General features: G+C 45.9%; 1 protein-coding gene across 1 annotated transcript in view; it reads right to left on the reverse strand.

Moving 5' to 3' along the window:
- Window positions 1-27,719, reverse strand: part of LOC124795509 — a 129,430-nt gene that overhangs the window by 64,845 nt on the left and 36,866 nt on the right. Inside the window, exon 3 of the mRNA XM_047259572.1 lies at window positions 9,327-9,494. Within this exon, the coding sequence (XP_047115528.1) occupies window positions 9,327-9,494 (168 nt within the window). The remainder of the gene's footprint in view (window positions 1-9,326; window positions 9,495-27,719) is intronic.

The following is a 27,719-nucleotide window of genomic DNA, read 5'->3' on the forward strand; positions in this document are numbered from 1 at the left end:
TGTTGGTGCCCAGATACTTTTGATTAGATTGAGGCATGTTACTGCTGTTTCCGAAATGCTGTTGATTGCTGACAACAAATTCTGTAACGGAATTAATGTTCCATGACGCTGGTGTATGCCCAACTGTTTGAGGAACTGTCTACAAGAACAAGAAGTTCTAGAGTGGACACCTAATATTATTATAGCTAAACGTCGCAGTGAAACGAATAGTTCCTTCTTCAACGAAAGGTTCCAACAGAATACAACATTAGTTGAGTGAAAACATAAGTTAATCAAGCTTTTATTTTTCACTTCCAAATTATGCTGTTATCTGTAAAGCATAAGTTCAAGAACTTAGAAGCTTAAGAAGAAGCATGTGACATGTATTTTGGGTTCTAATCAACCATCCAAGAATTTAGAATATTCTTTTCCATTTACTGATTTGCGCTCATACATTGTATCCAATTTTAGGATCAGGTCTTGTGTACAGAATTGCATGTTATTAATTTTATCTATGTTCAGCGACAGTTCCTGGAAAAGAAGCAGTTAATAATTTTTTCACAATTCAAATGTACAAATTGCTCCGTTTTGCTTGATTACAATCCTTGCGTAGTCATGAAAAATACCTACTGTAGCCTTTGGGATATTTATTGGCCGATCTTTTGTTCAGGGTGTTAAAAATGTACTCCACATTTTGAGAGGTGTAATGTCGACTAAAACAGGAAAAAAATGTCGAACAAACATGGGCTCTAAAATGCTATGAGCACCTGTTCATCTTCGCTACTGTCACATCTTTTCTACCGCAAGCTCTTCGCTATTACGAACAATCTACAGAATGCAGTAAACAAATGACAGCACATCATTCTGCTATCGTGAAACAGCAGAGCTCCTAACGTAATATGCTTGCTATTACATACGATCTGCACTTCCGACCCATCGCTATAGGAGATGGTCAGTATCGACAGAAACTTAAACGCTAACCTTCCTTTTTTTCTTGACGACCAAGACACGTTGATTTATTCACAGATATGTGATAGGTCTAAAATAGTAAACAACTGAAACTGTTGGTTAATGATATACTTCCAGGATATCAGCCTAGTTTTATTTCAATTTTTCTAAATTATTTCGAAGACGACCCGACCGTCTTCTTCAAATTGTTCAAATGCCTCTAAGCACTATGGGACTTAACATCTGAGGTCATCAGTCCCCTAGACTTAGAACTACTTAAACCTAACTAACCTAGGGGCATCACACACATCCATGCTCGTGGCAGGATTCAAACCTGCGACCATAGCAGCAGCGCGGTTCCGGACTGAAGCGCCTAGAACCGCTCGGCTACAGCGGCCGGCCGTCTTCAAGTGTTCGGAGTTAAGTTGTTTGTGTTCTTACTGCCAGCGCTCCAACCACCAAAACTCACAACACCTGAAGAAGACGAGTGGGTTGGTCGTCTAAACATTGTGCGAAAACGGAAATACAAAGTCGATTGAACTCTCAGAGGTAAATCAGTAATCAATCAACCACAACGAGGAAATCTGAATGATCGCAGAAGTTTTGTATTTTTCTTTTTCGAAAAGAAAACGAGACCCACAGAAGATGACACATAAGTATCGCAACATGTTTTAAGGAAGAAAATTCATAGCACGGCATGTTTCTGTCCGACGTCGTAGGGAATCATGCACTCTGTGAAACACTCCAGGTTGGTCATGGATGCACTGGGAGACACTGATGAGTGGTTCGTCTAGTGTTTGCACATTATTATTGTTGCTTGGATACACCAAAGATTTCAAGTATCTCCACAAAAAAAAATCCAAGGGACTGAGATCGGGAGAGCGAGCTGGCCAACGTACTGGACCTTCCCGACCAATCCAACACAGATCAAATGTCTGTGCGAGACGTTCTCGGACATTTCGGAGAATATGGGTTGGTGTGCCATCATGCATGAACCACATCGCCAGCCAATGTACGTCCTGTAGTTGGACAGGCAGGTCCGTTTGACGTGAACTGACGATATTGTGCATCAGTCAACGTGGTTGGTAGTATGTAAGGTCCCATTAGTTTATCGCTAATAACTGCTGCCCATACATTACTTGAAAATCGGCGCTAATGCCTTGCTTCTTCAACTGCATGCGGATTTACAGCAACCCACTCATGTTGGACGTGGAAATTGTCAGTCTCATCTTGCTTGAAACGAGCCTTATCTGTGAACAGATCTTTGTTGTGAAAAGTGTATTTTCACCACAACTTTGCAAAAGCCATGGGAAGAACTGCATTCTGGACGGTTGATCTTGTGGCTGCAAGGCCTGAACACGCTGTACGTGATACGGGTATAGCAACTGTACATGGCAGGATCGCCCTAGTTAGGGGATGTCTACCTCCGATAGATACTGAAATTCGACGTACACTAGTTCAAGGATCCTCTTCCTCTCGTTGCAATACCCTCTCCTCCATAACTGGAGTACGAATGGTGGTCTGCAATGACCCGCCGTTCTTGGAGCTATAGAACCAGAGTCTGCTGATAGCTGGAAAACACGACTGAGCAGCTGTGCTGGTGGTAACATGCGTACTGGATATTTTTCAGCTGCCCTTTGCTAGACCGTAATAGAAAGTCATGTCTGTCATTATCCGTGTGGAAAAATAGGCTACCTTTTTGCTAGTAAGTGCAAAGATAAAACTACAGCGTAAAAACATTTCACAAATTTAACAAAGCACAAACTGGTTCCGTTAGAACTAATGATGCGCTGCACTTACTCAGTACTGTGAATACGGTTTATAGCTAGTAACAACACTAACAGGCGTTACCGCATGCTGAATACATGGATAATAACAAAGGAATGTGTCTTTATTTGTTTACCGCATTCTGTAAGTCGTTCGTAATAGCAAAGAGTTTGCAGAAGAAGAGATGTGTTTCACAGCAGCGAAGGTGAACAAGAATTTATATCTCCTTAAGTATGCATTTTGCAGTTCATGTGTACTGGACATTTTTGTCTTGTTTTGGTCCGTATTACCAACTCTCAAAATATGTAATACTTTTTTTTAACACTGTTTATAACAACAACGGCAGTAGATTCAATACCGATCTCTGTGGTACAACTGTAGTGAGCATTCTCCATTCGGAAGGTACCGTTCAAGTTATACTCTCTTGGTGTCATGATCTGATACTCTGCATTCCTTTAGTAAGACTGGATGAAAACCTGTTACGAACAAGATCTCTGATACAATAATATCAGAACGCTGTAGGAGAAGACTGTGAACTGCACACCTACACTTTCTGGTATTTGCACCGACTTGTCTGTACAGAGAGTGTTTCTACAGACGAACAGTTGCGCGTGAAAGAATAGCCGACTGAAAAATTTCTCTGAGTTACTGTCTGCGTTCGGTCTGAACGGAATCTGGCGGCGCTTGAACTGACGTGGACCAGATGTGCAAACCAAATGAATTGCTTTAGTACTATGGATGTGGCACGAAATGTTTATGGGATGATGCGGCTCAACAATGCAGGTGATATCACATAAGAAAATTTGAGATCACCAAAGCTTCTGCCATTTTCCAAGTACCTCAACGTCACCATAAGTCTTTCATAAGCACTTATCGATTTTCTCATTATCTATATACACTCCTGGAAATTGAAATAAGAACACCGTGAATTCATTGTCCCAGGAAGGGGAAACTTTATTGACACATTCCTGGGGTCAGATACATCACATGATCACACTGACAGAACCACAGGCACATAGACACAGGCAACAGAGCATGCACAATGTCGGCACTAGTACAGTGTATATCCACCTTTCGCAGCAATGCAGGCTGCTATTCTCCCATGGAGACGATCGTAGAGATGCTGGATGTAGTCCTGTGGAACGGCTTGCCATGCCATTTCCACCTGGCGCCTCAGTTGGACCAGCGTTCGTGCTGGACGTGCAGACCGCGTGAGATGACGCTTCATCCAGTCCCAAACATGCTCAATGGGGGACAGATCCGGAGGTCTTGCTGGCCAGGGTAGTTGACTCACACCTTCTAGAGCACGTTGGGTGGCACGGGATACATGCGGACGTGCATTGTCCTGTTGGAACAGCAAGTTCCCTTGCCAGTCTAGGAATGGTAGAACGATGGGTTCGATGACGGTTTGGATGTACCGTGCACTATTCAGTGTCCCCTCGACGATCACCAGTGGTGTACGGCCAGTGTAGGAGATCGCTCCCCACACCATGATGCCGGGTGTTGGCCCTGTGTGCCTCGGTCGTATGCAGTCCTGATTGTGGCGCTCACCTGCACGGCGCCAAACACGCATACGACATCATTGGCACCAAGGCAGAAGCGACTCTCATCGCTGAAGACGACACGTCTCCATTCGTCCCTCCATTCACGCCTGTCGCGACACCACTGGAGGCGGGCTGCACGATTTTGGGGCGTGAGCGGAAGACGGCCTAACGGTGTGCGGGACCTAGCCCAGCTTCATGGAGACGGTTGCGAATGGTCCTCGCCGATACCCCAGGAGCAACAGTGTCCCTAATTTGCTGGGAAGTGGCGGTGCGGTCCCCTACGGCACTGCGTAGGATCCTACGGTCTTGGCGTGCATCCGTGCGTCGCTGCGGTCCGGTCCCAGGTCGACGGGCACGTGCACCTTCCACCGACCACTGGCGACAACATCGATGTGCTGTGGAGACCTCACGCCCCACGTGTTGAGCAATTCGGCGGTACGTCCACCCGGCCTCCCGCATGCCCACCATACGCCCTCGCTCAAAGTCCGTCAACTGCACATACGGTTCACGTCCACGCTGTCGCGGCATGCTACCAGTGTTAAAGACTGCGATGGAGCTCCGTATGCCACGGCAAACTGGCTGACACTGACGGCGGCGGTGCACAAATGCTGCGCAACTAGCGCCATTCGACGGCCAACACCGCGGTTCCTGGTGCGTCCGCTGTGCCGTGCGTGTGATCATTGCTTGTACAGCCCTCTCGCAGTGTCCGGAGCAAGTATGGTGGGTCTGACACACCGGTGTCAATGTGTTCTTTTTTCCATTTCCAGGAGTGTATTTAATCTTAATGGGTTAGGGCCTTCAGACCCACTATTACATCGGACAAGCGTTTCACAAATACAACATTTTTACCACATAGTTATCTAAGAAATAAATGTAATTTTAATACGACGGATAGTAATAAATGATTTGAGTGTATTAGAGACAATCTCTATAAACAGTACTGACTAAGAACTCTTAAAGTTAATACTGGAATTACAACAACTACTGCTGCTGCCACTAATAATAATAATAATAATAATAATCCGTAATTATTGATACATGTTCAATTACCCGAAAGTTCCTAAATGCAATATAACATATACCGTACAGTTAAAACGAAGTCACGCTTGATCAAGGTCCGCGTCACTTTCCATTTTTGACCAGACATAACGTCTGAGAAAAGAAAGGAAGAATAATAATGACAATGATAATAATAACGATAGTGGCAGATATAAAAAGTATCGATAGGCGCAGAAAATTGTTATTTTCTGATATAACGAGTTTCGGCGAAGGGAAATTTATGTAGACTGCACCAGCTAAGAGCACTAGATAATTGGGAAGATCTGGTTGGAAAAAGGGATGTAGCTGGATAACGAGTGTGTGCAGGTACAAAGGTAGACATTACTGTGGCTTAGGTAGATGTGGCATTAACTGTCTTTTGAAACTGGAGATGTAACATAGTTTTTTTTAAAACAATGAGGGAGATTTTTTTAGAGTCGGATCCTTGTTGCAGAAAAGGACTTTGAGAAAGTGGCTGCTTGATGGAATTTGCTCTGTGGGGAACGGGTGTTTCTTCCATGTTGTTCAGACAAGAGTGTTAAGGCCGAAGAGAGAGATGATGGTGTGTGTACGATGATAAGATAGTAGAGGAGACAGAGTGTATGGAAATCTCTGCTTTTGTGTGCTTACAACCGGGATAATTGTATGTATGATGGTGAAATGTGATCAAAACAGTCTAATGTTGCAGATATATCGAACACACGACTTTACAACCTTTTATAGGAGCCGTGAGCTTCCATGGACAGATCTAGCAGGGTAACATCGCTGTAATAAATAACTGAAAGTATAAGCGATTGTACAAATTTCTTTTTCAGCTCAAAAGAGAAGAGCTTTCTATATTTTTGTAGGGCATGGAGAGACGCAGATGCCTTCTTGCACATTGCAGTTATGATCTCAGTCCAATTTAGTTTCTCATCTATTATTACTCTTAGACTCTTTGCTGAGCGAGAGAAGTTGATGTCTATCCCATTTAGGATTAAAGATTGCAGGGATTCCCGATATTTAGGGCTAATGAGCCTACAATGACCAACCAGTAGGTCTTGAGTTTCGGATGGGTCGAGCTTTAACCCTATATTCTGTGCCCGTTTTGATAGTATACACAGGTCAATGCTGCAATTCTCAGAAGGCGTCCTGAAGTTTATTGGTTTTGCACTTACATACGACTGGAGGTCATCAGCATACATTTGGTGATTGCAACAGGACAGAATTTATGACACATCATTGATACACAAAGAAAAGAGTATAGGACGTAATGCTGAACAGTGGGGAACGCCTGATACTGTCTCCTTTGTGACTTTATGGTACCAGACACCAGATGTGATGCATTGCTGTTGACACGTCAGATACGAGTGGAGCCATTTTGTTGCACGTGATGAGAAATTTGAGCTACTGAGTTAGGCAAATAAAATGTCGAAGTCTACAGTGTTGAAGGATTTTCTGAAATCTAAGAAATTATGACAGTCGCCTACTGTCCATCCATGACAAACTTCAGGTCATCTTTTACCTTTAATAAGGTAGGTGTTGAGCTGCAATGTTTATGACAACATGATTGGTGTTCGTCTAGTAGGTTGTCTGCAGCTGGTTACCTGGACGTGGACTATATATTCCAAGTCCTTCTGTAAGGCGGCTTAATTATTCATGTAGCGCCACCCTACATAATTTTATTCATATTTCTATGCTCCCACAGTACTCTCCAGGTCTCTTAACATTATGAATGGGTAACCGAGATGTTCTTTTGGTAATACGTATAACTAATATCGTGTAGGGCCCCCGCGAGCACGCAGAACTGCCACAACACGACATGGCATGGACTCGACTAATGTCTGAATTAGTGCTGGAGGGAACTGACACCATGAATCCTGCAGGGCTGTCTATAAATCCGTAAGAGTACGAGGGGGTGGAGATCTGTTCTGAGCAGCACGTTGCAAGGCAACCCAGATATTCTTAATTATGTTCATGTCTGGGAAATTTGGTGGCCAGCGGGACTCTTTAAACTCAGAAGAGTGTTCGTCGAGCCACTCTGTAGCAATTCTGGATGTGTGGGGTGTCGCATTGTCCTGCTGGAATTTCGAAAGTTCGTCGGAATGCACAATGGACATGAATGGATGCAGGTGATCAGACCGGATGCTTACGTACGTGTCACCTGTCAGAGTCGTATTTAGATGTATCAGGGGTCTCCAACTGCACAGGCCCCACACCATTACAGAGCCTCCACCAGCTTGAACAGTCCCCTGCTGACATGCAGGGTCCATGGCTTCATGAGGTTCTCTCCGTACCCGTACGCGTCCATCCGCTCGATACAATCTGAAATGAGACTCGTCCGACCAGGCAACATGCTTCCAGTCATCAACAGTCCAATGTCGGTGCTGACGGGCCCAGGCGAGGCGTAAAGCTTTGTGTCGTACAGTCATCAAGGGTACACGAGTGGGCCTTCGGCTCCGAAAAGCCATATCGATGATTTTTTCCTTGAATGGTTCGCACGCTGACACTTGTTGAGGCCCAGCATTGAAAGCTGCAACAATTTGCGGAAGGGTTGCATTTCTGTCATGTTGAACGATTCTCTTCAGTTGTCGTAGATCCCGTTCTTGCAGGATCTGTTTCCGGCCACAGTGATGTCGGAGATGTGATATTTTACCGGATTCCTGATATTCACGGTACACTCGTGAAATTGTCGCGCGGGAAAGCTCCTACTTCATCGGTACCTCGGAGTGGCTGTGTTCCATCGCTCGTGCGTGAATTATAACACCATGTCCAACTCACTTAAATCTTGATAAACTATCATTGCAGCAGCAGTAACCGATCTAACAACTGCGCCAGACACTTGTCTTATATAGGCATAGTCGACTGGAGCGCTGTATTCTGCCTGTTTACATATTCCTATATTTGATTACGCATGCCTATACCAGTTTGTTTGGCGCTTCAATGTATGAGTCGGGGTGTAGTATTTGTTAACTTCGCGGAGTTAGTCGTTGTGGTAATTGATGACGGGAGTTAGTTGTTTGATTTGCAGGATGCGTTTTGCATTTTTGTACGGTGTTTGCTCTTCTGATTTCACTTTTTATCAGCACTTTCTGATATGCTTTTGGCTTGGACATTGACAATATTTATTACGTGATCCCAGAATTGGTATCAAGATTTAAGTTAAACATAAAAGTTTCTTTAACTTTTCACTCATGGTCATCTTGTTGAAGGTTTTCCCATCTGAACGCACATTAAGGAAGTTAAATAGCATTTTTCAATAGCGCACATTTTCATTCAAGAGTTAGGTGTCTCTCTTAACAAGTATGTGGTGCTGCGTGGTGGTTGACCTGTGTATTTCACGCATGGTTATTAATCTGTGAAGGTGGGCCTAACCCCGTTAAATTCAGGTGGACTATTTCATTACCTTCTGAAAAGTAAATTTGCATGATTGCATAGGGAGCTACACTCCGTTTTCTAATCAAAGGGACTTTAACTTCGTATCTCAGGGCTATAATTTTGCATCTGAGGGGTATGCACTACTACGACCACAACCACTCCACCTCACGCTTGGAGAGTGTGTGTGTGGCAATGTTACTTTTTAGGTACTGGCTTAACTATTCCTTTTTCTCAGGCCTCAGGGAAAACACTACACCGTCATTTCTCCTTGTATGAGGTGTAACATACTGCAACCACACAAAGAATGTTTATTTGCTCTAGGTAGTTAAAGAAATATTCTTTTTCAGTTTTAGACCCTTCTAAAGCTTAACGCGCGACAGCGTTACACGGTTTAGAAACCGCTCTTTTGTCCATATTATCTGCACTGGTCTTTTTCATTTTACTAGGTAGAATAGTTATAAACAAATTCACTTAATTTGGCCATACTCTATGTTCGCGGTCTACTGATTCAGGACTGTGCTAAAGCTGCATTGTGGTTGGAAGGTGTAAATGCGAATTGAATGCTCCAGACCAGATATGCAGACGATCGTTGAGAACTGGTCTGCTCCGACAGACCTGAGCTTGTGAAGGGCGGCTTAGACAGTAGCAGGTAATCAGCGGAGCAGAGCACGGGCAGTGGGCTTGGCTACTTACAGAGCAGGATGATGTGGAGGGGCAGGCGGCGGCCGAGGAAGATGACGAGCGCCTGCGCGTGCCAGAAGTTGTCCACGTCCTCCAGGCTGTACGACATCGCCTCCACCACCAGGCCGTGCAGGGCAGCCGCCAGCCACACGTACGGCAGCCGGCCGCCGTTCCTCAGAGCTGCAATCACAGACGCCCGCTTACTCACTACGAACTACTCTCAAAGGTATGACTGCATGGTGCCGGTTCTTTCGGACACGTCCGAAACAACACACCATGCGGAACCCGCAGCTGTGATACATGCTATGTACACTACTAGCCATTAAAATTGCTACACCAAGAAGAAATGCAGATGATAAACGGGTATTCATTGGACAAATATATTATACTAGAACTGACGTGTGATTACATTTTCACGCAATTTGGGTGCATAGATCCTGAGAAATCAGTACCCAGAACAACCACCTCTGGCCGTAATAACGGCCTTGATTCGCCTGGGCATTGAGTCAAACAGAGCTTGGATGGCGTGTACAGGTACAGCTGCCCATGCAGCTTCAACACGATACCACAGTTCATCAAGAGTAGTGACTGGCGTATTGTGACGAGCCAGTTGCTCGGCCACCATTGACCAGACGTTTTCAGTTGGTGAGAGATCTGGAGAATGTGCTGGCCAGGGCAGCAGTCGAACATTTTCTGTATCCAGAAAGGCCCGTACAGGACCTGCAACATGCGGTCGTGCATTATCCTGCTGAAATGTAGGGTTTCGTAGGGATCGAATGAAGAGTAGAGCCACGGGTCGTAACACATCTGAAATGTAACGTCCACTGTTCAATGTGCCGTCAATGCGAACAAGAGGTGACCGAGACGTGTAACCAATGGCACCCCATACCATCACGCCGGGTGATATGCCAGTATGGCGATGACGAATACACGCTTCCAATGTGCGTTCACCGCGATGTCGCCAAACACGGATGCGACCATCATGATGCTGTAAACAGAACCTAGATTCATCCGAAAAAATGACGTTTTGCCATTCGTGCACCCAGGTTCGTCGTTGAGTACACCATCGCAGGCGCTCCTGTCTGTGATGCAGCGTCAAGGGTAACCGCAGCTGTGGTCTCCGAGCTGATAGTCCATGCTGCTGCAAACGTCGTCGAACTGTTCGTGCAGATGGTTGTTGTCCTGCAAACGTCCCCATCTGTTGACTCAGGGATCGAGACGTGGCTGCACGATCCGTTACAGCCATGGGGATAAGATGCCTGTCGTCTCGACTGTTAGTGATACGAGGCCGTTGGGATCCAGCACGATGTTCCGTATTACGCACCTGAACCTACCAATTCCATATTCTGCTGACAGTCATTGGATCTCGACCAACGCGAGCAGCAATGTCACGATACGATAAACCGAAATAGCGATAGGCTACAATCCGACCTTTATGAAAGTCGGAAACGTGATGGTACGCATTTCTCCTCCTTATACGAGGCATCACAACAACGTTTCACCAGGCAACGCCGGTCAGCTGCTGTTTGTGTATGAGAAATCGGTTGGAAACTTTCCTCACGTCAGCAAGTTGTAGGTGTCGCCACCGGCGCCAACTTTGTGTGAATGCTCTGAAAAGCTAATCATTTGTATATCGCAGCATGTTCTTCCTGTCGGTTAAATTTCGCGTCTGTAGCACGTCATCTTCGTGGTGTAGCAATTTTAATGGCCAATAGTGTAAATTGAGGGTGGAGAGGGGAGAAAGGAAACGAAAAGGAATGAACCATTGATGTCAGCTACACCGGGATTTCATGAGGAATCGGCGGCGACGAGCGAAAATGCTTGCCAGACAAGATTCGAACTCAGAATTTCCGGCTTACAAGGCAATTGCCTTAACCAATTCACCATTCAGACACACGGTTTACCGCAATTGTGCGGACTATCTCAGCGCACCTCCCGGCCAATCCGCATTTCCACCCAATCCCGCCTATCCACAGTCCTTGTCCGTGTCCTCCATGTTCGCTACTTTGAGACTCCCGCAGGAGGTTGCACGTAACGGTGCATCGGCACTGAAGGTGGTGGATTCATTGATCGTCGAGGCGAATCAATTATATGAATGTATGGTTTCTGCTCTTTGGACTTTCCTGAGACAGCAGACACCACACATTTATATAATTGATTCGCCTTGAAGGGCCATGTTCGGATGAACAGACACCACGCACTCATATAACTGATTCGCCCTGATGGGTAATAAACACCACATTCAGTGCAGATGCATGATTACGTTTCACCTCCTGCAGGAATCTCACAGTAGCGATCATGAAGCACATTGACGGGGATTGCGGATAAGTGGCGCTATGTGGGAACGTGTGATGTCCAGAATGCGCGCCGAGATAGTTTGCACAATTGCGATAAAAACTGGTGTGTGTGGCACAGTGGTTAATGAGACAGCCTACTCAGCAGGAGATCAAGGGTTTGAGACCCGGTCCGGTACTCATTTTCACTCGTCGCTAACAATTCCAGATGAAGTCTCGATTCAGATTACATCAATAGTTCCTTCCCTTTCCTTTCCTTTCTCTGCCTCCCCCTCCCCTTCTACACGCTCAGTTTACATAATACTCTCAAAGAATCAGGTCGGCTCCAGAGAAACGCACCCGCATGGAGCACAGGGCCGGTTTAAGACCAAGCCGGAACTGTAGCACTGATGAAGTGTTGGGCGATTATTCAGAAATATGTACTCATATTTTTAAACGTGTTAATCCACGATCTATGTAATATACGAACATAACGTTTAATAAAATTTCATTGCACTAACAGAAGCACTAACAAAAGCTACAAGCTTATAGCTTTGAACTATTAACTCGTCTATATTATAAACAGTACTCATGACTCTAACAGTACCCCTCACTGTTGACTCTACTAGCTTCATTCAAATAACGAGGAGAATAACTATTTACGAAAAGTAAGACCAAACATCAGAAAACTGAAATATACACATCAAAAAACGTTTTGGATCACCTCGGTTCCCAGAGTCCCAGAACCTGTACGGAAAATTGGAATAGAGATCAACATAAACACCATTTCCGCGCTTTTTATTGCTCATGAAAATCACACATTACGTGTTGTACCACCATACAGAGAGACCTTCAGAGGTGGTGGTCCAGATTGCTGTACACACCGGTACCTCTAATACCCAGTAGCACGTCCTCTTGCATTGATGCATGCCTGTATTCGTCGTGACATATTATCCACAAGTTCATCAAGGCACTGTTGATCCAGATTGCCCCGCTCCTCAACGGCGATTCGGCGTAGATCCCTCCGAGTGCTTGGTGGGTCACGTCGTCCATGTCTGGAGAACATGCTGACCACTCTAGTTGAGCGATGTCGTTATCCTGAAGGAAGTTATTCACAAGATGTGCACGATGGGGGAGTGAATTGCCGTCCATGAAGACGAATGCCTCGCCAATATGCTGCCGATATGGTTGCTCTATCGGTCGGAGGATGGCATTCACGTATCGTGCAGCCGTTACAGCGCCTTCAATGACCATCAGCAGCGTACGTCGGCCCCACATAATGCCACCCCAAAACAGCAGGGAACCTCCACCTTGCTGCACTCGCTGGACAGTGTGCCTAAGGCGTTCATCCCGACCGTGTTGCTTCCCAACATGCTCCGACCATTGTCTGGTTGAAGGCATATGCGACACTCATCGGTGAAGAGAACGTGATGCCAATCCTGAGCGGGGCATTCGGCATGTTGTTGGGCCCATCTGTACCTCGCTGCATCGTGTTGTGGTTGCAAAGATCGACCTCGCCATGGCTCTCGAGAGAGACGTTGCGCATCATGCAGCCTATTGCGCACAGTTTGATTTGTAACACGACGTCCTGTGACTGCACGAAAAGCATTATTCAACATGGTGGCGTTGCTGTCAGGGTTCCTCCGAGCCATAATCCGTTGGTAGCGGTTATCCACTGCAGTAGTAGCCCTTTGGCGGCCTGAGCGAAGCATGTTATTGACAATTCCTGTCTCTCTGTATCTCCTCCATGTCCGAACACCATCGCTTCGGTTCACTCCGAGACGCCTTGACATTTCCCTTGTTGAGAGCCCTTCCTGGCACAAATTAACAATGCGGAAGCGATCGAACCTCGGTATTGATCGTCTAGGCGTGGTTGAACTACAGACAATACGAGCCGTGTACCTCCTGGCGGAATGACTGGAACTGATCGGCTGTGGGACCCCCTCCGTCTAATAGGCGCTGCTCATGTATGGTTGTTTACATCTTTGGGCGGGCTTAGTGACATCTCTGAACAGTCCAAGGGACTGTGTTTGCGATACAATATCCACAGTCAACGTTCTGGGAATTGGGGTGATGCAAATCTTTTTTTGAAGTGTGTAAAGTTTTTGGAGCATTACTTACTTAGGTTGTGAATTCACCGCAACTGACCAAGTGAGCTTTGTGTTGTCGCTCTTCTTTCTACTAAGTTGGGAGTGTATGGTTACCATTTTGTAGGTTTTTATACATTTGTAAGACCACATATATTATAAATTATTACACTTCATGTTAAAAAGTATAAATTGGAGAGTTTTACTATGAACGGAGCAAAATTTCCCGTCTTACCGGCGGTTTGAGAACATTTTTCTACGCAATAGATCTAAATGTAGTGAAAAAGAAATGGGTTGTTTTTCCTTCAGAAGAAGAACTACACAGATATTCCTCCGAAACGGAAATAAATTTCTGAATCTTGTTCCAATGTTCAACATTAAAAGAAGAAACTATTTATTTCCATTTAAGGTAATTCCTGAGATCTTTAAAGATTTTAGGGTAAGCAGAAACAACTAGATCTATTGCATTACTCTAGTTTCAATAAAAACGTGTTATCTATTAAAATCAGAGGAAAGCATGAAAGTACGTGTAAAATATCTGTGATTAGCTACGTTTTAAGATGATAGTGTACAAATTATTTCATTTTCTGTCGGAGAAAGTGAAACAGAAATACAAAAAAAAAATATTTTCTAATGCTATACTGACTTGTTAATCATAAGACACTGTTAAGCTGCCTAAGTTGTACACTATACGTGAAGAGAACTCACCAGCAAGTACTTAAATTTTAGAATATTTGACTTGATTCTAGTTGAAAATTAATAAAGACAGTCAACATTTTTATGTATGCAACGGAAAAGGAAAATATTTTGTGAGTGATACGAAAGAGAAATTACGGAGTGATTTGTGTTCACTTACTGATGGCAGCACTAATTTGAACTGAAATATGCGTCACTCATACCATACTAGTTAAAAATATTTGCATCAAGCTGTGAGCTATATGAAATTTATTATTTGTTTATGTGCAAGTAATTTACTAAATTTTTTCTTATTGTATTAGGGGGTTGGAAAGTAACGTCGCTTTTATAGATTAAATTTAAACAGGTAAACTGTTAACAAGTTTTGATTTTTAGTCAGTGATGTAATCACCCTGATTATGAACAACCTCGTACTACAGTGTGCAAATTTTCACTGATAGGTTGATAAAAATCAACTGGTTTTTGAGAAAAAATCTTAGAGATGGCATTTTGGACATCATGCAAATTTTCATATTTTTTCCACTTAGAAAATGTTGTAGCGATCGGAATAAATGTAAATCCGATGGCGCAATATCTGGAATATATGGGGGGTGAGGCGATACCTGCCACCCCAGTTTTCCAGAGTTCGTCTTGCACAGAGAGGCCTTGCATTATCGTGTTGCAGAATCTCACCTTTTCTGTTGACAATCACGGTGCACTTTTCAAGTAGAGATTAATTTACTCAGTCCACTTGTTCAGAGTTAAGATCTGCATTACGATACATCCATCAGTGGCCATTTTGATCGACTCTCAGCGCCAGAGGCCCATCACGAGGAGAAATTCGGACCTCATAGAGAGAGGGCCAGAGATGCATTCTGCAGACACGAAGAGGATAGCCTGGCGGATGGCGTAGCCTTGCTTAAGAAAGGACACTTTGCGAAGAGGCTGGCGCACAATGCGAACGTAGAGATAACTTAGGGGCCGCTGCAAGTAGTGGTATGGAGCGGATATACAAAGCGCCAAGAATTCGAACAGGGAGTATTGTGAAACTAAAGAACTGCAGAAGAAGTCAGTCTGCTTAAAGAAAGGTTTTATGGACACTAAGAAGGTTACTACATAAATCACGAAGGCCAGAAGATTCGTAGGCGAACTATTCGACCAAATCTGAACGTGTTCCGAAGCAGCATAGGGTGATTATGTATTTTCAGCCCTCCTGTTTCACACCCACCTGTGGCGTGATCACGAGAGATTGTGACATTGAGGTATGCGTGAATAAAAAGTGGCAAAGGATTCCTGTAAGAGCACCCCACCACCCTGTTCGACAGCACCCTTGGTGGCACCCATCCAACTTTATTGAGAATTTTACTAAGTTTACCTATACCGAGGCACCCTGTGAAATAGTCCGAGCCACCTGCTCGTAGGCAATCCTTCAATACACCTCCAATCCCAGATGCCTGCTTGTAGGCGCCTAGGACTACTTCAGAGGTTGTCTGAGCACAATTACAATTTTAAAACTCTCAAGAAACGTGGTGGGTGCCAGCGTGGGTGTTGTCATACTGGGGCAGTGTCTTAGATGGACCCTGTGTAGTTTTTCACATATGTGTCAGTGTCACACCCCCTTGTGATAACGCCTCAGAAGGGTGCAAAACAGGAAGACTGGAAATGTATAAACATTCTTTGCTGCTTCTGATCATATTCAAATTTTGTCTAATGGTTTTTAGCGATCTGTAGTGGTTTCAACCTGCAAATGAGAGCAAAAATTGCGGTCGCACTGCGCTCCAAAGTGGTGCGAGTACATTCAGTGGGAATGCAGCCTCACAATGTCATTAGAGAAAGGTAGAAACGTGTGGAAGGTGCCAGCACTGTTGTAGATAGTCAAGAACATGTCAGCAGTGTCATAGGTTGTCAAGAACATCGTCCTCTTGCTCATCGCACTGTGAACTGTTGTTTTCGACCAGGAAATCTATTGGAATCAATATCCCGAGGGAAGGAGTTGTTTCATTGATAACCTTTATGCCTCCCCCCCCCCCCCCCCCCCCCCACACACACACACTCCTGGCCTTTTCGTGTCGATTTCGAGTGGCGCTGTGTCTGAAATATTTTCCTCCGTCACCTATCAGAAAAGCATGTAATTGCAACGATGGGCGTCACGATTGTTCACATAGGCGTCATTAGACGGAGTTATGACGACCTTCACATCGTCTGACACGTTCACGGTGGCGTTGGGCAGAATTGTGATGAAATTTGGTGCCAATGTGATGTCATTCATTTACATCTCCAGTGAATTGTTTTCGCACGTGTCGACACCTTGCTGTTTGAAGCGACGTCGAGCATGAGGGTGACATCGCAGGGCGCCACGCTTTTGCACCATTACAGAGGAAGTTTGCGTCCAACTTTGAGCCAAATTTCAAGCTTCTGCATCGCAATGGGAGACAATTGCGGGGTTTCGAAAAAGTGATCTTTTAATTGTTTTGTGCAGTACAGTTGACGTCTGTTACAATATCGACTGGCGCTCGGTTAAAGGCGACACGCAAACACCGGGTCAGTTCTTTACTTTAAAAAAAAAAATAATTTTATGGCTCCTTACTTTTCTCATTTCTTTGGAAGAGTAAATTAAAGTTAAGGATTAAGGACACTTTGTTCCTAATGCGATGTTTATGAATTTTACAATTTTTTAAAAATTGTTATTTCACAAATGGGTTCGTAAGAGTAGGTCTGCTGTACGGAATCAAAAACAGCACCTATTGCTCTTTCATTTTTGATCGTCACCAACTTTGCATTAGTTATGAGAAAAGCACAAAATTTATGTAATAACATATTCTTTTCCTTCATTTTTACGCACATAGACAGTGTGAATGTTCAAAAATTATGCCGGCCGGTGTGGCCGAGCGGTTCTAGGCGCTACAGTCTGGAACCGCGCGACCGATACGGTCGCAGGTTCGAATCCTGCCTCGGGCATGGATGTGTGTGATGTCCTTAGGTTAGTTAGGTTTAAGTAGTTCTTAGTTCTAGGGGACTGATGACCTCAGATGTTAAGTCCCGTAGTGCTCAGAGCCATTTTTCCAAAATTATGTTGACAACGGTGATACATTCAATTTTTTCGTTAGGCATTTTTACAAATTCAAATAATGTACGGGAATGTAGCTGAGTGACGTCGTCGACAATCGACAATACTTCGACAGTTGCACACCCTGTCATTTTGAAGTCAGGAATGCAGCAAGGAAGAGCTGTGCAAGGGAATTTAAAACTTCGATTCGTAGAGTATATCCAGTAAGATAACACACACGGGCACACAGGAACGCACGCACGGTCGCGTCTACACACACCGACACACACGCACACACACACATACATACACACACACACACACACACACACACACACACACACACACACGCGCGCGCGCGCGCGCGCGCACACACACTGTAAGCACTAGCACCACCTCAGAAACAAAAGTGTGAAATCTCATAAATTACCGGAAGTGAGTATTAAAAAGCACAGTGTGAGGTAGCATTGACTCTGTCCTTCCGTTATCTGGCAAGGGAGAAAGCAGGGTTCCACTCTTAAATTCTTTGTGGAATCCTGCTCTCTCTCTTGTCAAAAAACAGAGGGATAGATTTAAAGCTACGTCACCTGGGGCTTCTTAACATTCACTATCGATAATTTCTGACATCGCTCACCTTTCGCTGTGTGGTAGCACTAATGTTTACAAGTGTGTATGTTGTGTGTGTGTGTGTGTGTGTGTGTGTGTGTGTGTGTGTATGTGTGTGTGTGTGTGTGTGTGTGTGTGTTTGTGTGTGTGTGTGTGTGTGCGTGCGTGTGCTCGTGTTTGTGTTATCTTTCTGGATATGATCTGTGAATCGCGGTTTTAAATTCCCTTGCACAGCGCTTCCTTGCAGCATTCGTGGCTTGAAAATGACAGGGTGTGCAACTGTCGAAGTATTGGCGATTCTGTAAGACGTCACTCAGCTACATTCGTGTATGCTATGTGAATATTTTATACACTGGGAGAAACTCAAGTTTCGCATTTTTACATATTTCACTATAATTACATGTTCTATCTACATATTTTAACTTTATGGCACATAGTATTGCATATTACTTACGCTTTTTTACTATCCTTCTGTTTCCCCGTACCTTCCCTTAGAAAAATATCAGAATCCGACGTACCATAATGGTTGAAGACAGGAAGTAAATTATGTTTAAAAATTACGTTATGGGGCAATAAAAAGTGGTTCATTGCACTATGAGTTAGATTATAAAGGGCGCGCTTTGCTTCATTTTCTAAAATTTGGAATTTAATTTCTCAGAAGCAAAGCAGATACACTGAGGTGACGAATGTCACGGGGTAGCAATGTACACATATACTGATGGCGGTAGACGGGTTGCAAAACCGTAGCTCGGTCTGATGAGTCTCGATTTCAGTTAGTAAGAGCTGATGACAACGTTCGAATGTGCCGCAGACCTCCGAAGTCATGGACCCAAGTGGTCAACGGGGCACTATGCAAGCTGGTGGTGGCTGTATAATTGTGTGGACTGGATTATCTGGTCCAAGTGAACCGATCATTGACTGGAAATAGTTATGTTCGGCTACTTGGAAACCATTTACAGCCATTCATGCACTTCATTTGATAACGACGGAATTCTTATGGGATCACAATGCACCTTATCACCGAGCCACAATTGTTCGCGTTGGTCTGAAGAAAACTCTAGACAGTTCGAGTGAATGATTTAGCCACCCAGATCATCTGACTTGAATCCCATTGAACATTTATGGGAGATAATCGAGAGGTCAGTTCGTGCACAAAATCCTTCGCCGGCAACACTTTCGCAATATGTACGGCTGTAGAGGCAGCATGGATCAGTACCTCTGCACGGGACTTCCCAGGACTTGTTGAGTCCATGCCACGTTGAGTTTGTGCGCTACGCCGGGCAAAAAGAGGTCCGACGCGATATTAGGAGGTATGTCATGACTTTTGTCACTTCAGTGCGTACTAACAATAGGGTGCGTGGCCATTGCTCTGTGTACTAAAGGGCTTCATGTGCTGTCGAGATTAGGGGCGGCATAAACAGAAGACTAGTAGACCAAAGTTTCCCCACTAATAGTGATTACCACCGATTCAGAATTAAGGAGTGCATGTGCCCCGAAAAGTAACCCAACTAGTACTTCTTTAAAGATTATGATCGTTTGTGTTCATAAGGCCTCTTCATGTATCAGAGTTATCATCCAAATTAAGATCCTGTGTTATGACGGATGACCCTTTCTCAACTGACAGACAGGTTGTTCCATGTTGAGTGTGCTACAAGCAGGTCGGTTGCTCTTTGAAGTCTCAACTTCAGCAGTGCAGTGATGGGCACTCCAAGAAAAGTTGTGCAATCGTCTGAAAAGCAAATGTTATTGACACAGGTGCGAAAGACTCCAGACTCCAAAAATCAGTATTACGATGATATATGTTGCGCTATTGTTATTGATAATATTCCATGGTAGAAACTTCTAGCCCCTGAATATCGCGCGTTTGTACAAAAAAAAAAAAAAAAACCGCAGCCAAAAGGTTCCTGAAGAATCTACATCAAGGAAAAACTATTTAGTTTTTTGTTACTATGTGGCTCTGAAAAGTGTGCAGCGTAAGTAACAAAATTAATTTTTTTAAAAATTTAATCGTATGGCTAGGGCCCCCAGTCGGGCAGACAGTTCGACAGGTACCGGTCTTTCAATTTGACGCCACTTCAGGGACCTGCAGTCGATGAGGATGATAGGATGTGATGAGGACAACACAAAACCCAGGCCCTGGGCGGAGAAAATTGCCCGACCCAGCTGGGAATCAAACCCGGGCACATAGGATTGACCATCCGTCACGCTGACCATTCAGCTACCGGAGGCGTACACAAAATGAAACGATCGTGTGGCATTCATGGCCGGGAGGCCCCAACCGCGGAAGTTCGGCCGCCGAGTTGCAAGTCTTAGTTTAGGTGACGCCAAAATGAGGACTACTTACGTTTCGGTGATGCTGATTAGGACAACACAGCACCCAGTCCACGAGCAGAGAAAATCTCCAACCCGACTGGGAATAAACCAGGGCCCGCTGCATGGTAGGCATACACGTTACCACTTGGCTAAGCAGGCGGACACTGCAGCGTAAGTAACCACTACATACACTATCTGATCAAAAGTTTTCGGACACCATTAAGTAATTCGAAATACACTCCTGGAAATGGAAAAAAGAACACATTGACACCGGTGTGTCAGACCCACCATACTTGCTCCGGACACTGCGAGAGGGCTGTACAAGCAATGATCACACGCACGGCACAGCGGACACACCAGGAACCGCGGTGTTGGCCGTCGAATGGCGCTAGCTGCGCAGCATTTGTGCACCGCCGCCGTCAGTGTCAGCCAGTTTGCCGTGGCATACGGAGCTCCATCGCAGTCTTTAACACTGGTAGCATGCCGCGACAGCGTGGACGTGAACCGTATGTGCAGTTGACGGACTTTGAGCGAGGGCGTATAGTGGGCATGCGGGAGGCCGGGTGGACGTACCGCCGAATTGCTCAACACGTGGGGCGTGAGGTCTCCACAGTACATCGATGTTGTCGCCAGTGGTCGGCGGAAGGTGCACGTGCCCGTCGACCTGGGACCGGACCGCAGCGACGCACGGATGCACGCCAAGACCGTAGGATCCTACGCAGTGCCGTAGGGGACCGCACCGCCACTTCCCAGCAAATTAGGGACACTGTTGCTCCTGGGGTATCGGCGAGGACCATCCGCAACCGTCTCCATGAAGCTGGGCTACGGTCCCGCACACCGTTAGGCCGTCTTCCGCTCACGCCCCAACGTCGTGCAGCCCGCCTCCAGTGGTGTCGCGACAGGCGTGAATGGAGGGACGAATGGAGACGTGTCGTCTTCAGCGATGAGAGTCGCTTCTGCCTTGGTGCCAATGAAGGTCGTATGCGTGTTTGGCGCCGTGCAGGTGAGCGCCACAATCAGGACTGCATACGACCGAGGCACACAGGGCCAACACCCGGCATCATGGTGTGGGGAGCGATCTCCTACACTGGCCGTACACCACTGGTGATCGTCGAGGGGACACTGAATAGTGCACGGTACATCCAAACCGTCATCGAACCCATCGTTCTACCATTCCTAGACCGGCAAGGGAACTTGCTGTTCCAACAGGACAATGCACGTCCACATGTATCCCGTGCCACCCAACGTGCTCTAGAAGGTGTAAGTCAACTACCCTGGCCAGCAAGATCTCCGGATCTGTCCCCCATTGAGCATGTTTGGGACTGGATGAAGCGTCGTCTCACGCGGTCTGCACGTCCAGCACGAACGCTGGTCCAACTGAGGCGCCAGGTGGAAATGGCATGGCAAGCCGTTCCACAGGACTACATCCAGCATCTCTACGATCGTCTCCATGGGAGAATAGCAGCCTGCATTGCTGCGAAAGGTGGATATACACTGTACTAGTGCCGACATTGTGCATGCTCTGTTGCCTGTGTCTATGTGCCTGTGGTTCTGTCAGTGTGATCATGTGATGTATCTGACCCCAGGAATGTGTCAATAAAGTTTCCCCTTCCTGGGACAATGAATTCACGGTGTTCTTATTTCAATTTCCAGGAGTGTAGATCACTAGATATCACGACAGGTGGGCCTGTCGGTATACGAGCGGGCGGGCAGTATTGTATTGACATTAGAGACTCTGCAACGGCGTAATATGCCGGCCAGGAGAGCTCATCGACTTCGAAAGTGGACTTGCAATTGTGTGGTGTGTACTGAGTAACAAACACATCAGGGACGTTTCAGTCCTTCTAAAGCTGCCAAAGTGGACTTTGCGTGATGTGATTGTGAAGTGAAAACGCGAAGACACACACTACAGCTATTCAAGATCAAGTGGATCTCATGAACCGATGGACAGGGACCGTTGAGCATTGCAAAGGATGGTTGTAAAAGTCGGATGAAATCAGCGGAAGAAATCACTCATTGGTTCCAAAGTGCTGTCAGCAATCAGGCTAGCACAATGACTGTACGTATAAAGTTAAAAAGAACGTTTTACAACGGTCGAGCAGTTGCTCATAAGCCACACATTTCTGCAGTCAGTGCTAACCGACATTTAGAGTGGTATAAAGAGCACTGCCACTGGGCAGTGGATGATTGGGAAAGTGAGATTTACAGTGATGAATGACGCTATAGGCTGTGCCAATCCGACGGAAGGGTTTGAATTTAGCAAGTGGTTAGGGAATGGTTCCTGGCACCATGTGTAGTATCGACGGCGAAGTACGGAGGAAATGATGTTACGGTAAGGAGGTGTTTCTAATAGTCAGGATGTGGACTCCTTATTGCGCTTAAGAGCACACTAAATACGGAAGCATATCAACACATTTTCCAACAGTGTATAATACGTAGAGCAGAGGAACAGGTCGGAGCTTGCTTGTAGTACGTTGGTGCACAAGTTCGTAGCGTTTTTGTTTTTCGTTCTGATATTCGAGTTGCTATGCTTCCTTTTAGCGAGTGTCAGTTTTTTATTTGTAGTTCATTTTTGCTATCTGAGTTTACAGCTTGTCATTTTGTCATTTGGAGATAGTGAATGGGGTTGTGGAGGCACCTGGTTGCTATTTTTTATTTTTAGTTCATTTTTTATTTTTAGTTCATTGTTCAAAATGGTTCAAATGGCTCTAAGCACCATGGGACATCTGAGGTCATCACTCCCCTAGAACTTAGAACTACTTAAACCTAACTAACGTAAGGACATCACACACATCCATGCCCGAGGCAGGGTTCGAACCTGCGACCGTAGCCGCAGCGCGGTTCCGGACTGAAGCGCCTAGAACCGCTTGGTCACAATGGCCGGCTAGTTCATTGTTGCTGTCTGAGTTTACAGATTGTCATTTTGTCATTTGGAGATAGTGAGTGGAGCTGTGGAGGCGCCCGGAAACATTTGCGTCTTGTTTGGGGATAATGCCATCGGACAGAGCACGGCAAGAGAATGGTTTTGTCGTTTTAAAGATGATCTTTTTGACATTAGTGGCTCTCCACGTTCAGGAAGACCTCTGGGGTTTGATAAAGGTCGTTTAAACTCGTTAATCCCCAACGATCCACGTCGGTGTACCCGAGAACTGGCAGACGTGATGAACTGTGATCATTCCACTATCGTGTGACATTTGCGTACAATTCGGGAAGGTTAAAAAATATAAGCCAAAATTCACAAAAATTGATGAGTGGCCATATGTGCATCTCTGCTTGTTCGTCATCAGTTGTCTAGTGAACAACACCGACCATTCCTATCCTGTACCTTTACTAGTGACGAAAAATGGTGTCTTTACGCTAACGTACGGAAAAAAGGAATGGTTGAGCCCAAACAAAGCAGTAACTCACCGTACAAAGACCTGCGTGCATCTGCAAATCTGCTATGTATCTGGTGCAACAGCGACGGTGTGGTGAATCACGAACTGCTTCCCCGATGTGTAACCATCACTGATGACATGTATCGTCAACAACTGCGATGTCCTGCAGATGCAATTCGAGAATAACGACCAGGAAGACTGTGTGAAGTAATGCTACTCCACGATAACGCCTGCCCGCATTCTGCTAGTCTGGTAACACTATACAGGAGTTGGGTTGGGAAGTCATTCGGCGCGCACATTATTCACCTTATCTTGCGCCTTCGCAGCTTCCTCTCTCTGTCGAACAGTACTCAAGGAACTTCCTTTCCGGATGAAAACGCGCTCTGAACATGGCTCGACGAGTTCTTCGCCACAAAATCACATGATTTCTACAGTCGCTAAATCAAAAAAGTCACCTCAGCATTGATAAACTTTTGTAAACTGTGAAGGGAAGTATAGTACTGGTGACTAAAGTCTCAGTTATGGGTATCTATGATGTTTATTAAATTTATGGAGAAACGCTACGAACTTACTCACTAACCTAATATTAGCACCACAAAACACCGTGTCACAAAGCGGCATCTGTGTGGCAATGGTTTGTGGACAATAACTTTTCTGAAATGGACTGTCTTGCCCAGAGTCCATACCTCAATCCAATGGAAAACCCTCGCAATGGTTTAGAACGTCGACTTGGGTCCAGGCCCTAGCATTCAACACCACATCCTTCTCTGGTTTTGTATCTTGAGAAAGAATGGCTGTCGTTCCTCCACAGACAATCAGATACCTCACTGAAAGTGTCCCAAACAGAGTTCAAGCTGTGGTAAAGGCGAAGTGTGGACGCACTTCATCTTGATATCTAATAATAAGTGTTCAGACACTTTACGCCGTGTACGACTTCGTACGCAAGGGTAAGGAGAACTGTGCTACAGAGCAGTGCGGCAACTGTAGTCATAGGAAAGTCGGGCAGGAGCAGAAATTATTAGCGAACAAGTCAACATGCAAAACAGAAGATTTACGTAACTTGTATTTCTCCAAGCATATGAAAATTCAATACAAATAATGCAGCAAGTCCAGTTTGTACAATAAGAACGAGGCTGAGGCTGAGGCTCTCTGAACTGAAGCACGAATGATGGTGTCGGGAGCCGCGGCTCGGTGGCTTCTGCGTAGTGCCCCATGGCGAAGCGGCTTCGAGTGCGAGTGGCTGTGTAGCTACAAAAAATGGTTCAAATCGCTCTGAGCACTATGGGACTTAACATCTGAGGTCATCAGTCCCCTAGAACTTAGAACTACTTAAACCTAACTAACCTAGGTACATCACACACATCCATGCCCGAAGCAGGATTCGAACCTGCGACCGTAGCGGTCGCGCGGTTCCAGATTGAAGCGCCTAGAACCGCTCGGCCACTCCGGCGGGCTGTGTAGCTACAGCCAGCCATCATACATTGTGGTTGCAGAGGGCACTCGTAGTATAAAGACGCTGGAGGAGTGGCGCAGCAGGCGTGCTCTGTTGGGTCCCCCGGATCCGGCGTGACAACTATTGGCGTCTGATGGAAACTTGCAATTCTGTTGCCAGCTTTGACACCTGTGGGGTGGTATCGATACATGATACCACACTTTGATCAGTTAGTGTATCGAAAACTGTCGACGAAACATCAGATGTGTGTGGACTTATGACTGGCGATCTCATTGTTGGCAAGCTTGGCAGAGTAGAAGCTCAAAACACTTATTGATTTTCTGCAAGCTGTTGAAACACACAAATCATTGAACAGTTACTCATTTTGTTAATGATGCTGTTAAAAGTCAACTGAGGGATTTCAAGACGAAAAAGTTATTGTCTTGTGTTTGAATGCGGTAGCCTGCATGCTGAAGGCGGCAGGCAACTGCCCTGTGGGTATTCTATGCTTATTTAATCCACTTCACCTGTCTGGACCAAGCTCTTCAACGTGGAAAAAGTGAGAGGGCGCTGTCTATAAGTAAATAAGCAATTTCATGGACCAAGAAATTGTTTCTTATAGGCCCACATCGTATGTCGCTCTATAGAGAGCTGCTGCTGAAACTACACTACCGGCCATTAAAATTGCTACACCAAGAAGAAATGCAGATGATAAACGGGTATTTGTTGGACAAATATAGTATATTAGAACTGACATGTGATTACATTTTCACGCAGTTTGGGTGCATAGATCCTGAGAAATCAGTACCCAGAACAACCACCTCTGGCCGTAATAACGGCCTTGATACGCCTGGGCATTGAGTCAAACAGAGCTTGGATGGCGTGTACAGGTACAGCCGCCCATGCAGCTTCAACACGATACCACAGTTCATCAAGAGTAGTGACTGGCGTGTTGTGACGAGCCCGTTGCTCGGCTACCATTGACCAGACGTTTTCAATTGGTGAGAGATCTGGAGAATGTGATGGCCAGGGCAGCAGTAGAACATTTTATGTATCCAGAAAGGCTCGTACAGGACCTGCAACATGCGGTCGTGCATTATCCTGCTGGAATGTAGGGTTTCGCAGGGATCGAATGAAGGGTAGAGCCACGGGTCGTAACACATCTGAAATGTAACGTCCACTGTTCAAAGTGCCGTCAATGCGAACAAGAGGTGACCGAGACGTGTAACCAATGGCACCCCATACCATCACGCCGGTGATACGCCAGTATGGCGATGACGAATACACGCTTCCAATGTGTGCTCACCGCGATGTCGCCAAACACGGATACGACCATCATGATGCTGTAAACAGAACCTGGATTCGTCCGAAAAAGTGACGTTTTGCCATTCGTGCACCCAGGTTCGTGTAATTGTGGGAGGGGACCTCAACTCGAAGCATAGGGCCTTTGGCTGCCGCGCCGAGAACAGTAGTGGTGTGAGGTTGCATAGACTCGTTGAGGGGCGTGCCGCCCTCAGCGTCATCGCACCCGACGAGCCTACGCACATCCACGCAGACACGACAAGCAATCCTGACATCCTGGATATTTTTGTCGTAAAAAACTTCGCTCTCGATGCGACGGTCACTGTGCACCACGATCTGAACTCCGATCATAATCCGGTCGTTCTGGACATAGCCAGTGTCGAAGACGATGCCGGGAGGATGGCAAGAACAGAAGTAATTACAAACTGGGAGCGATATAAATACCTGGTGGGTGAGCACGTGGAGGAAATCCCGCAGATGGAGACAACAGAAGAAATAGACGACGCGATAGCGAATTTCACAGACGTCCTCCACGCCTGTGCTCGCGCTACAAGCGTCAGGCTCACCACAGAGCCAGGCGCCAGGGACCTGCCCCTTGACATCTGGGACCTCATAGTCACCAAACGCAGGCTGCGTAAGCAGTGGCAGCGTCACCGCGACCCCGCTGTCCGCCGCCTGCTGAGGAGGCTTGAGGACCAGGTGAAACTCCGACTGCAGGAACACAGGAGCCGCTGCTGGGAGGAGATGTTACAAACCGCCGAAACAGAGAACAGCAAACGCAAGATCTTGCAAATAGCTCGGCAGCGGAAAGCCCCCACCAGAGGGCACAGGCCACTCCACGGCGAAAACGTTCTAGCTTATGAAGACCAAGAAAAGGCGGAAATAATGGCAAAATCACTAGAATCACAATTCCGAACTAACGTCATCGATGATGACGAGAGTGAGAGGCAGGAAAGAATAGTCATCGGACGAGTGACTCAGATAAGAAATTCGCGCCCAAACACATAATTCGTGCCCGTTAACGAGCCGACAATAAGTGCACTCATCAAGCGACAGGGAAACCACAAGGCTCCTGGTCCTGACCGCATCCGCACCCCACTCCTAAAGCACCTTCCGCCTCCCGCCATAACATTTCTGGCAAGCGTCTTCAACTCACCTACTTCCCCTCAGCGTGGAAAACTGCTAAGGTAATCACCCTCCCCAAGCCTAACAAAAACCTTCTCCTACCCGAAAGTTACAGACCAATTTCCTTACTCACTGGCATGAGTAAAATCCTTGAGCTGCTAATACTCAC

The sequence above is a fragment of the Schistocerca piceifrons genome, chromosome 4 (genome assembly GCF_021461385.2).
Source record: "Schistocerca piceifrons isolate TAMUIC-IGC-003096 chromosome 4, iqSchPice1.1, whole genome shotgun sequence".
Taxonomy (NCBI): Eukaryota; Metazoa; Arthropoda; class Insecta; order Orthoptera; family Acrididae; genus Schistocerca; species Schistocerca piceifrons.